The following is a 13,215-nucleotide window of genomic DNA, read 5'->3' as shown; positions in this document are numbered from 1 at the left end:
GAAACAAAACAGCAGAGGCGGTGTGCTCACATCGCTGCAGGCCCCCGCTGACACTTAGAAAATTAATTGCTGGAATTAAAATCTGAGCCTGCAGTACAAGAATCTGGGCTAAACACATACAGTGGTTAGAAGTGACAGTGCGCAATCCCAGGCTGAATCAAAGGTAACTTTACACAGAATTACTGCATCCAGACGTGGTTCAAACAACATGGACTGCCACACGGTATAAACATACAATTTATAAAGTTGGTTGGCACAGTTAGCACGTGGTAGTAGGGTTTTGGTTACCTGCCGCCGCGGTTTAAGGGACACGGCGGCGCACAGCCAAGCGCAATGGCGAGGGACTCACTCGGCTCACCCGTGGAGCTAAGGAGATACACCGGTAAGAGTATGGGCGTGGATGAATGAGTGGAGGAGTATCGGGCGTGCATTATCTTGTCAGCGCACACGAGGTGCTCCGTGATTTGGAGGAGCGAGGGACTGATGCGGTGCAGAGCAGCGGCACTAAAAGGAGACGTGATTGGAAATTTGGATATAACGTGCATTAGAGCTTATGAATGGAAGTTACCTGAGCTGAAGGACAGAGCGGCCACGAGGAGAGGCCCGGAAGAGCGTGTGAGCAAAAGGGGAACGACTGAGAAGGGAGCGCTTAAATAGTGCACCAGCGCAGCGCCACGGAACGCCAGGTAAGAGCACCTGCAGCCTAGACCCTCAAAGCCGGTCTTGCACACAGACCCATTTGAGGAATCTGAGAAATGTTGTATTCGTAAAGGTGGAGGTTATGCCTTTGTGGAGTAAACCGGTGTTCTGTCGAAATGGGCTGCAATGTCGAAATGAGCGGTGACGTGTATCAATTCATGCCACCCTGTCGAAAGAATAGTCTGGTTCCTTATATACTTTAGTGGGAATTATTGGGGGATTTGCTAAATTATATATTTTTGGAAAGGTTATAGTATATGGAGTCAGAAAATCAATGTTTGCATTTGCCCAGATGTCTATATGGCAGCCATAAGGGGTGTGCAAAAATATCGGAATATTGATATATCGTATCATTTAATGTAATGATACAGTATTGATATCGTGGGCTGCTGTATCGATATATCACCAAGAGTATTTTTAGGTGTGTTTTGCTAAATTATTTTGTTACAGAGCTACAGTTTTGTTGTTTGTTCAGAGGAAGGAAACTCATTTATGCAACACATTTGACATTTTTACTGTTTTGAGGATTAAAATGTTTGTGTTTCATATGAAATTTGGACAAGAAGTGGTTTAACAAAGACTTTTAGTGTCAGCCACGATTTAGCCTTTATTTTTTATTGAGCCGTATCAAATCAATTTGAAATATATCATCAAATCGAAAGTGCACTGTATCGAGATATGTATCGTATCATGGCCTGTGTATCGAGGTATGTATCGTATCGGCAACTTCTTAATGATACCCAGCACTAGCGGCCATATTTAATATTTTTTTTAAAAGGCCACTTTTTGAAACATCTCAGCCTCTGAGTAAGTTGAAATGTTGATTTTAACTGCTAAACCCACATTTTCAGGGTCAGGGGATCAAATGCAGTTGGTCAGATACCTCAAAGAGTTTAAAAGTAGCTAACATAAAATTTGGATGTTGGATGTCACAATATGATTACACAACTTTTTTATTAGACATTTTCTATACATCATCATTATCATCATCACTTTCATACAACCATAGACGAACAAAATAGCAAAAATAAATAAATAAATTCAGGATCATGTAGAGCGAGTTCATACAAACATTTTAAGACCAAAATGTCAAGGTTCACAGCAGCAGGTACAGAGAGAGGAGCCACAAGGTCCTAATGTAAGTCCATTGAAGCCAGAATCAGAAGGAGCTGGAAGAACCTTCTGGAGAACTTCCTATTTGGCACACAGCGGCTACAGTGTTACATCTGTCCACTCATATATACAGTCTATAGTTGTATGAAAGTGATGATGATAATGATGATGTATAGAAAATGCCTAATAAAAAAGTTGTGTAATCTAAATCTAAATATTGTGTCTGAATGTGTGTGTTGACTTCCAACATGCTAATTTTATGTTAGTTACTTTTAAACAATTTGAGGTATCTGGCCAACTGCATGTAATGTTTTTAGTTTGTTTTACCCATATTGTTGATGTATTTCATGTTCAAATATATCTATTTTTAAATTATCCTGTTGGAGTATTACATGCGAATATTACAATGAAATTGCAAGAAAACAACCAAACTGGGTCATTTTTGACCCACTTATGCATCTAAGGGTTAATGTGGGTAGGTCTTATGGCTTTGTAACTAGCACCATTTGATTCCCTGACCCTGAAAATGTGGGTTTAGCAGTTAAAATCAACTTATTCAGAGGCTGAGATATTTCAAAAAGAGATTTTTGGCGGCCATTTAAAAAAAAAAAATCCATATAGCTGCCATATAGACATCTGGGCAAACGCAAACATTGATATTCTGACTACATATACTATAACCTGTCCAAAAATATATCGTTTAGCAAATCCCCCAAAAATTCCCACTAAGGCTAAAAAATGAATATAAGGAACCGGACTATGCGACCTTATGTTTTTTTCCATTTACAGTTGTATAGATCCAATAAAGCCTAACCCTGACCCTAACCTCCCCAGTTTTACAACATGTTTCTTTGGATTAGACACGGGTTTGATGCTGTTTGCACATAGTGATCACACTTTATACCTTACTTATCAGTGGACCCTTTAACTGATGTAAAACCATAATAAATATTTAGCACAGATTTTACCAAACCAAGTCATAGTTAGAAAAACATGAAAACCTGTCATGTACTTGAAACATACAGACTATTTCACATCTCTGTTTGACTCCAATCAAAAGTATACAATAATGTAAGTTGAGCACAGTGTTGGCTGCAGGTCTTTCTTTTATAAAGAGGAGGAAGCTGCAGAGCCGGAGCAGCCTCTTGTGTCTGGGGAAATATGGCCAACTTTCTTTAGGATTAACTTAAGTAGGTTTAACTGAAGCGCAAACAATAAGGAGAGACGCAATTAAAGGGCTCCATTAAACCAACGCCTCTCCCACAAACACTGAGATGGAGGCAGCCTTTCTTCTTTATAGATTTATTTTCAACACATCCATCAGACAGAGCCAAAAAAGTGTTACCAGTACTGTAGTTTGAGTTGGTTGTGGTCGTTTATGGCAGTGGTCTTCAACCTTTTTTGTGCTACGGACCAGTTTTATGTCTGACAATACAGTATTTTGCGGATTAGGGGTTGTGGCGGCGTGGCATGGTTTAGTTCTAGTTAAATCTTGGTTTAGTCCTGGTTTTAGACCTGGTTTTAGACTTGGTTTAGTCCTGGTTTAGACCTGGTTTTAGACCTGGATTTAGACCTGGATTTAGACCTGGTTTAGACCTGGTTTAGACCTGGTTTTCGTTCTGGTTAAATCCTGGTTTAGTCCTGGCTTTAGACCTGGTTTAGACCTGGTTTAGACCTGGTTTTAGTTCTGGTTAAATCCTGGTTTAGTCCAGGCTTTAGACCTGGTTTAGTCCTGGTTTTAGACCTGGTTTAGACCTGGTTTTAGTTCCAGTTTATTCTTGGTTTAATCGTGGTTTAGACCTGGTTTTAGACTTGGTTTAGACCTGGTTTTATGAAACTACCAAACGACCCACGGCCCGGTACCAGTCCACGGCTCGGAGGTTGGGGACCCCTGGTTTATCAGCGTATTAGGAGTGTACACAGAAGAGACCAGGTTGCTTATGGAGCTTGCATATGAATGACAGAATAAAGGTTTTGGTTTTGATATAGTCAACTGAGATGTATTTGGCAATACCAAAAAGTTGGTAATTGGATTATTTAATTTAACAAGAGTGAATGAAATGATAACAACCAAAGGCCCCCTTTTTCCAAAGAGAACTAAATAAATCAATAGTTCCTTATCAATTATTTTGACCGTGAGAGAGTTCAGTTCATTCCTTTGTTAAAGTTTGGTGACTTTATCTGAAAGAGTTCAGGTCGTTCCTTTGTTAGGATTTAGGTAGAAAAAAACACAGCTATAATCCAGTTCGTTTCACAAATTTGTATAATGTCCATAATCCAAGGACTGCAGGGCAAAAGAGAAAAAGAAAAAAATATATATCAATACTACCAGTTCACCATCAGAGAAGATTGTTCATTATTCAGAGTCCCATTAAAAATATTGACTTAAAAACAAGGTCAAAGCAGTTTGTAGGGGTCTGCTTTTGGTCTGCTTCACTCATGGTCCGAACACGCCTACCGAAAATGACTCCTATCACTAGCCTCAAAAAACACCTTCCCATAAAGCATTGCAGCCAAGTGTATAGGTCGATACAGTATTTTAATTTTATCAAGTGTTTTTAAAAACCGCGGCTCTTTCTGCACTCAGTTTGTGCGCATCTGCTGTGTTGACAGACAAATAATCACTATGTTGCACTGCACTGGATAATAATCAGAGAATAAATCATGGAGGACAACAGAGGTACCAAAAAGAGGAAAGGAGGTGTGGAGAAGATCCACGACAGGGTCAGCCCGATGTTTCCCCTTAATCCCCGTGTACCTCCAATTGCAAAAGATATCGATGTTCCCCGTTAATGTGAGATGACGACGGCCCGTGATGTTATCACCATGAACTCATAAACAGCAGCATGTAGAACTTTGTACACAACTCACCACACATCAGCCTGGAGCAGAAGCACTGAGTTCAGGAGCAGCCAACAGCGCTAAAGACACAAGAGCATGCGGTGCACAGTCCCTCAAGACAGGATTGGGGGTCTGATCCTTGGTCATGTGTCGTCCTCCAAGCATGTTGGTCAGATAGGTCCAGAGGCTCCCTCCTCCATGTCCTGGTTCCAGACGGGGGTGAGCAGGATCAGTGCACAGTGGACTGGGTTCGAGCAGTTCGGTGTGAGGAAAGTGAGAATGCACTGTGGACTACAGGTGCGGCTGGGCTGCTCTTGTCCTCCCTGCGCGAGGACTGCAACTGGTTCTGAGGTGTTTCAAAGCATCTGAACAGAAGCGTGAATCCAGTATGGTTTGTTATATGTTGTTTTGAGAGGACTTTTCTTGAATTTGTCCTTTTGCTGAGTAGGTTTGACCCCTGTTTGCAGAAACATGTACATGAATGCACTGGAGAAAGTAAGAAGCTACATGTCTCACGCACTGATGGGTAGAGGGTCACATGTCACTTTCCTGCCTAAAACAACAGTCAACACTGTGATAGACTGGGCCAAATTTTGTTCCCAGTCCGACCCTGAACCAGTCTATAGCTTTTCTCAAGACTTTCCCGTAACCTCTGTGGTTGGCGACCAAACTGATATGGAGAGAAGCCAGTGATATTACTTTGGGTATTTCATTTGTAGATGTTGGTGATTTCCAGAAAAGTCTCATAGACAGGAAAAAGTGAGCTGACATTTCCCTTGTTCCAACAGTATGCTCCACCACCACTTTTTGGACTTCTGGGGGTTTAGTTGGGTACTGGAGAGTGAAGTTGGTGGTGGTGCAGGCACTGAACCCAGCTGGTCAGATGAGGTATTTTAGATTGTTGCCCCCTGCTGGCCAGGCCAGGTGACAAATTGATCACGTCCAAGTAGTCATTACACAGCAATACTGGTTCAGGAGCAGTTATAGTGGCAGAGTCAGAGAACGCAACAATCACGTTTTTAAACACATTATTTTAAGTTCTAAAACATAAGACACCAAAGCAAAGTTACTCAAGAGCATGTTTAAATGCCTTTACAAACAAGTTTAGATTTTATTCAGGAAATAGACTTGTCAAAATGTAAATGTTGTTTTGTATTACCCTGTAGGTTTTTTTTTTTATTTTTTATAAATATTAATAGCTAAATATCACTACAAACTGATTACTCCCTAGTTCATATGGTAAACTAGACTGTTACCAAATCTTGCTTATGGTATGATCATACTGTTTCCTTGGCTTCATAGTTTTTGCTCTGCACTGATCAGGGTTAATGTGGAAAGGTGCGTCTCCCTCAAACATGTTTCACTTTCAGCTGTTGTGGTTTGTGTGTCTGTGAATGGACGTCATTTCATTTCATAAACTGACACTCCCAGATCTCCACCTGCAATGATTACACCAGGAAGCACACAGCACTCAATCAGTAACTCAGTCTCTGAACAGTTTGTCTGAGAGTCCTGCAGGACACAGATTAGACCTGGTTCAGTTCTGGTTTTGCTGCTCTGCTGTCCTTCCTGTTTGGTGAGTATTTTTATTAGTTGTATTTATGTTATTGATGAAACATGAAAAATGAATGAAAAGGAGCAGAAAGTAGAGTAATCTTATGTTATCTGCCTTCATTTCCAGACTACGCCAATAACTATATTTCACTATACATTTTCATTTAACTCAAACACAGTCATTACTTTCAGTCAATACGTTTTCATATTTATGTATAGTGGTACTTTTTATGTATTTTGTAAAGCTACAGTATGTAAATTCCTGGAGGAAGCACGTGGTCTGTATGACAGTCTGGTTTAACTTTCTATTTCCATGGAAATAGAAAGTTAAACCAGACTGGAACATTCTCCATGGAGACAAGAGACAAATTTTCCAGTGTGGAATATTAAAGCCAGTGAAACTTCATGTCCATGTGTAGCAGAGTGGTGTATTACAGTGGATTGTTTTTTATACAAAATGTATTAATTTTAGTAAAATAATTAGCAACAGCACCTGTAATACCAGGACACAGTACTTTCACCACACATTATATATACTTGATGTCATCAACATTCGCTGATGATGTTATACAAACTGGAGGCTCTGCTCTGTTATTATTATCTAACTCATAAACAGAACCATGAACTCACAGGCTCCTGATGTGCTGTTTAAATCAGTTTTTGTCTTTTTTTCTTGAGTTTTCATCTTAAAACATTTTGACAGTGTTTTCTAATGTGTGGATTGTGTCACCATGGTAACCGCTGAACATTTCATCAGATACAGACAGTATCTTTAATTGTATTGTATTTCTTTAATATGTATTGTCTGTTTTTCTCCATTGTTTATGAGACATGCACATCTTTATTTGAATTAAGGTGGATTGGAAACTTGTTTTATTAGTTAGGTGGCCTACTAGATAACCAGAGCTGAAAGTAGTTGTATGTTTTTTGCTAGTACAATGACATGTTTGTTTACATCCATTACATATGATTATGATTACACTATGATTATGTTCAAATCTGGGTCAAGCTGACTCGTCCATTCTAATGTGAATGGGTGGAATGCTGTGACAGTTAAAATAGATTTGACAATACTATTGATACTATGATACTATTTTGATGGTGTTTTCTTATTTAAAAGTAAAATACTCTCATTTAATGTCATATTGAGAGAAAATCAAATTGCTCTGAGGCTTCCACCATTAGTGGCACTGAGGGCAATTTTTTGAGGGCAATTGGTTGGGGGCCCCTCTAAGTTCAGGGGCCCTAGGCCCTACTGTTGCCTAATGGTAGCACCGCCTCTGGATACTAATACATGTAGAACACACCCAGCATGAGGTCACTGCAAAGTGTCAGTCGGCACACAGGTTCACTGACTGAAGATGACATGACACATTTACATTTACACATGGAAACAATGTTTTACTGTTTTGAGCCCTTAAACCCAGCAATTCAGTAAGTATTGCTGGGTTTCAGATGACATCACAGCATTTTATAGGACAATATTGTTTAATATAGATGGAGGCAGCTAAAATGAACATTGTTCAACTGCAGATTTTTGTTTTAATACAGCAGGTCTTGGGTCTAATCAATAATGTAAATGATCAGGTTCCAGATTTGGGAATTTACCTTTCTGATATTTCTTGGTAAAGTACATTATAATCAATTGGTAGTTTTCAGATGAATGTCATATACTCAGATGAGGGGCAAGGGACATTTTTTGTTTTGTTTTTTTCTGTTGTTTACATTGTACTTTGCCATCAAATATCTAAAATATAAATGTACAAATGCTGAACATAATTTTCACTGACTAGACCAAAAATTCACGGGGCCTGATCTTGTCCCAGTCTTAGTACTAGTGCAAGTGTGGGGCGTGGAGCTCTAAACGAGAGGTGTGCTGTGCCTGAATATCAGGTGGAGTGGAGCAGACTGAGGGCAGGTGTGACACGTTCAGTGAATTGCCAGAATCGTAAAAATAAATATTAAACAAGTCCACTGAAAAACAACATGTAACATGCTCAAGGCTTCTTTTATTTGGAAATATTTTAGGATGATAAATGCTTAACATTCATAACATGGTCGTGTGCTGTGTGGAAGCCGTTCAGATGCCCTCCCGCAGCAGAGCACAGCCCCTCGCCCGTTCCCTGTATTGGCTCAGCTCTGCTCTATAGTTTGGTTTGATCTGGATCTGTACAAAAGCTGCTCATTCACATGAGGCCGTTTACAGTGGTGTCCTAAAGTTTGTTTTCTTACCCTGTCTGCGGCCCTAATGCTGCGATGTCGATTTCCTCACATTCTCGCGACTGGCCTTTGACAGGGATCAGTGCATTCACTGACAGCTCGGGGCTGTGACAGCGAAGCAGACGCATGTATCATATCTGTGCACAAAGCGGTAACATCAGAAACATTTATATGACAATAAACATATTCCATAGTCCACGAGACATCCAAATGCACTGGACACCAGTGAGAAGAGAATGTGAGCAGTCAGCGATAGCAGCAGTGAACACTCGTACCTCAGGTGAGTCCGTCGGAGAGGACTGCAGGACAGACTGGAGCAGGAGCGAGAAAGATAGACACTAGTCTGCTTTGTAATACGAGGAAAACAGAAAACTATAAAAGGTTAATGTGTGCGTGTGTGCATGGGCTTACTGCAATGCATGTGCATGAGAGGGGCTCACAGCGTTCGGGACACAAACCCAGTCAGTTCTGTCATGGCTCACACAAAATTCTATATTCCTGGTGCCTCTGCTGGTGTGTACTTGCATCGTGGGTCTCTGGAGCTGTTTTATTGGTCACATGGTCACATTTTTCTATAGCGCTTTTCCACCTTCAAGGCACTCAAAGTGCTTTACAGCAAGGAACCACTCACACATTCACACACACATTCATACACATGTATGCAGACACTGTGGGCAAGGTGGGTTAAGTGTCTTGCCCAAGGCCACAATGGCAGCATTCATCTGTGGCTGGAATCACACCAGCCAACCTGTGGGCCAGTGGATCTGACTGCTCAACCTGTGATGTTTATGTCGAGAGCTGGATTCAAACCACCATCCTTCAGATCAGTGGGTGAATGCTCTACCAACTGAGCTACTGCCGCCCACATTTATTGTCACATTTATAACTTTTCTCCACACTCTTCTTTGAGGCCTGATAATGAGGCAAAGATTACAGATATTACCCACATGGACAGTGCTTTTAAACACCACAGCAGTCACAGATTGGTTCAGATACCGTCACTATATATGTACTTGTACCATCCCACTCCAGCCTCCAGCAGCGAAGTACAGCCCCACCTGGACACGCCCCCTCTTTATTGCTTGTGCTAGTCCAAAGACTGGGGGCAATATCAGGCCCACTGTATTACAAAACAAATCTGCATTTCATCAATAATAATTTTAGCTGCCCCCCATCTGTATTAATTCATATTGGCCACATACATACATACAGAAGAATGTTGTGATGTCATCTGAAACCCAGTAATAGGAAAAACTTGCTTTTGCCCTCCATCTGAGTGTATGACATAGACTGATTATATGAGTGTCATTTTCAGTTAGTAATATGATTTAAAGATTTAAATGTGCTCATACTTTAAATAACCAGATGAATGGAAAGGACAGATGAAAGGATAGATAAACAGACAAATCAAAAACTAGAAGAAAAACATTAAAGCTCCACAAAAACATTCAACTGTCTCTGATCAGAGTATTGTTTTGGATGAAGTGTCCCAGTACACAGTCTACAGTAACCCAATATCTAGTTCAGTCATTATTTACTCCAAGTACTTTTATTTCTGGTTTAAGGTTTGATGGAACTTGAAGCATTGTGTGAAAATATCCTTGATACTTTCCTGATAAACACAAGAGCCTAGCTGTGCATACAACCTGATTACATTTGTATCTTGCCTCACTTGTTAAATTGCTCATTGCCCTTTAATATAATGAACAAATAGACAACCATGTAAAAAACTAATAGTGTGGATGTGTGTGTTTCAGGGCTCATGATGGCGGCAGCCGTTGGTTCTGAGGATGACTTCCGCTGCTCCATCTGTTTAGAGCTGTTCAACAGCCCAGTCACCACTCCATGTGGACACAACTTCTGCAAAACCTGCATCAAAATGAACTGGGATGTGAACCCTCCAGTGTGTCCTCTGTGTAAGCACAAGTTCTCCTCCCGGCCCTGTCTCAAGACCAACACTCTGGTGGCAGAGATGGTGGGTAAGATCCGAAGCATGCACCAGGCCCAGGCCGGACCAGAGGACGTGCCCTGTGATGTGTGCCCTGAGCCAAAGCTCAAAGCTCTGAAGTCCTGCCTCGACTGTGTGGCCTCATACTGTCAGAGCCACCTGGAGCCCCACCAGGTGGTGTCCGGGTTAAAAAAACACAAGCTGATAGGACCTGTGCACGACCTGAAGGACAGAGTTTGCTCCAAACATAGCCAGCCTATAAAGAACTTCTGTCAAACTGACCAGAGCTATATCTGTAGTATGTGTTCTCTTCTAGAGCACAATAACCATACCATTGTTTCTCTGAAGGATGTTTGTGAGAGGAAGAAGTCTTCTCTACAGCTTTCTCAGAATAAGACCAAAGACTGGGTGGAAAAGAGGTGCAGGAAGATCAAGGCGATCCAGGACTGCGCAAAGCTGAGTCGTAGAGTTTATGAGGAGGAGTTGGCTGCAGGTCAACAGGCCTTCACTGCTCTGATAGAGACTGTTCAGAGCCGGCAGAAGCAGTTCATGGAGAAGGTCCATGAAAAACAGAAACAGGCCGAGAGTAAGGCCAAAAACATGGAACAACAGCTGAAGCAGGAGATCAGTGAACTGGAGAAGAGGAGCTCTGAGCTGGAGAAGCTCTTTAAGTTGTGAAGACCATTTCTACTTTGTAAAGAACTGCACTGCACTGCCTCCTGTTGAAGTGAAGGACTGGAACAGTGTAAACTTTAAGCTGGAAACATGTAAAAGTGAAACAGGCCAGGCTCTGTCTGAGTTGAAAGAGCAACTCAATGCAAAAATAAATAGAAACATATTTAAGAGTGTGCAGAAATTTGCAGTGGACATCACCCTGGATCCAAACACAGCTAATGCTAACCTCACTCTGTCTGACGATCTCAAACAGGTCCATCACACAGACAAGAGGAAGAATTACCCCGACACTGCACTGAGGTTCTCCAACTCTCCTGGAGTTCTCGGGAAGCAAGGTTTCTCTTCTGGAAAGTTTTACTTTGAGGTGGAGGTCAGAGGAAAAACTGAGTGGGACATAGGTGTGGCGCTGGAGAGTGTGAGCCGGGAGAATGTCACTCTGCATCCTCTGAGCGGCTTCTGGACCGTCAGCCTGCGAGGGGGAAAGCTCTATGCCTGTACCGGGGACCCACTGTTGCTCAAGTCTGCTCCAGACAAGTTGGGAGTGTTTGTGAACTATGCCCAGGGTCTGATCCACTTCTATGATGCACATACTGCAGATCTCATTCACTCCTTCACCGGCTGTGTCTTCATTCAAAATCTGCTGCCTTTCTTTAGCCCCAGCAATAACCACAGAGGCACAAACTCCGCCCCTCTGGTGCTCAGGCCGGTGAAGGAGCTGTGCAGCCCACTGAAGAAACACAAACAGTAGAGCAGACACTTGGCTACTGTTCAACAACCCAGAGGACGGCAGGGCATACAGTTGTGTCTCTGGGCAAGGCATTTTACGCACCTTGGCTATGAAGTGGTGTAAGTGTGAATGATGATTTTTGGGTGGTCAGAGGGTGCAGTGTTCTCATTTTTGTTAGTGTACCCCAGGTCAGATGTGGTGACATGTTTATTAGGTGTTGAAGGACTAATATTAAAATCTAAAAGTCCAGACTTGTTGTTGCTGTAATTAAGAAAATCACTTTTGCCCCTTTGGTCACAAGAGCAGGTTTTTCATCCTTTATTTTATATTTAGAATTACAAAAGTGAAAGACTGTGGGTTAGATCGAATTGAAAATAATATATCTGACAAAATGTGTTGACAACTTCCGAGGCATAACATAGAAGAGTTTGGATTTGTAAAATTCTTTGTGATGACGATCTGTGTGTTTTTTTTTCTGTGTGCTGTTTGTTTTTTTATCCCTATAAATTAAAATTTGTCTTACCCCAATACAGATATGTTGTATGACCATCTTTTGAAAAGGAAGTGCACTGTTAGCTTGCTAGTTGTATTACAGTGACTAGAAATTCCCCTCTGACCTCTAAAAGTCATGAAAAGCGTTCATACACTCAAGGCAGGTTATGATGTTGTTACCTCCTCAAAAACAGACCTGGAGTTGTGTTTTGTTTCATTTACACATTTGAGTAACACTTAACCTTGTGATGTCATGAGGTGGTAGTTTTCAAGTTCACAGTTTGGTTATCAGTACCTTTAACCTTTTTTTTTTTTCAGTAGAGATTCCAGGTCTGAAACCATCCAGATGATGGTGAAAGTGTGTGGAGTTTAAATACAGTGGAGTGTTTCACACAGAGATGGGGACTTGCAGGTCATGACTTGGACTCGAGTCAGACTTGAGTCACTATTTTTAGGACTTGAGACTTGACTTGATAAATTGGACTAAGACTTGGAACTTGACTTGGACTTTAAGGTCAGTGACTTGAGAAGACTTAATGCTTCTTAAAAAAAAATATGTTTTTAGAAAATACTTTTCTCTTTACAGTTGATAAATGTGTTGCTGAATTTTACAGGAATAAACTGGAACATGTCCCTCCCACTTCTGTTTGGTACTTTAGACCACGGGTGTCAAACATGCGGCCCGGGGGCCAGATCCGGCCCTCCAAGACCTTTAATGTGGCCCATGGCTGATTTTCTACTAAAATATTTTAATTATATTTTCTATTAAAGTATTAGTAATTTTCTGCACTGCTTAGCATAGCAGCGTCTCCAGTGTCTCTGTACGTGGCCCCTCCCACCAGAGCAGCACAAATGAAGACTTGTCTCTTTCCAAACGCTCTTAAAGGACGATCGTTTTGACTGTTGACCGTGACACCCTCATCAGAAAAATGTCCAACATGACAAA

At 41.3% G+C, this 13,215-nt stretch overlaps 1 protein-coding gene across 1 annotated transcript; it reads left to right on the top strand.

The window, feature by feature from the left end:
• Positions 1-333: 333 nt before the first annotated feature.
• Positions 334-12,309, top strand: LOC110161263 (E3 ubiquitin-protein ligase TRIM39-like). The gene is made up of 3 exons (XM_055155374.1): positions 334-382; positions 10,185-10,961; positions 11,005-12,309. The coding sequence occupies exons 1-3, from the start codon at positions 334-336 to the stop codon at positions 11,796-11,798; spliced, it is 1,620 nt and encodes a 539-aa protein (XP_055011349.1). The 3' UTR covers positions 11,799-12,309.
• The last annotated feature ends 906 nt before the right edge of the window (positions 12,310-13,215 follow it).

This window comes from Boleophthalmus pectinirostris, unplaced genomic scaffold (genome assembly GCF_026225935.1).
Source record: "Boleophthalmus pectinirostris isolate CB_2022bp ecotype Guang Dong unplaced genomic scaffold, ASM2622593v1 HiC_scaffold_2, whole genome shotgun sequence".
In the NCBI taxonomy this organism is placed as follows: Eukaryota; Metazoa; Chordata; class Actinopteri; order Gobiiformes; family Gobiidae; genus Boleophthalmus; species Boleophthalmus pectinirostris.
The sequence above is the reverse complement of the archived record's forward strand: the minus strand, read 5'-3'. Positions and strand labels throughout refer to the sequence as shown.

What these genes read in the sequence shown, in the direction of transcription:
- LOC110161263 (XM_055155374.1), top strand. Translation starts at nt 334, where the DNA reads ATGGCGAGGGACTCACTCGGCTCACCCGTGGAGCTAAGGAGATACACC. An exon ending in GGAGCTAAGGAGATACACCG is followed by an intron (nt 383 to 10,184) that starts GTAAGAGTATGG and finishes TGTGTGTTTCAG; the next exon opens with GGCTCATGATGGCGGCAGCC. An exon ending in AAAACAGAAACAGGCCGAGA is followed by an intron (nt 10,962 to 11,004) that starts GTAAGGCCAAAA and finishes GCAGGAGATCAG; the next exon opens with TGAACTGGAGAAGAGGAGCT.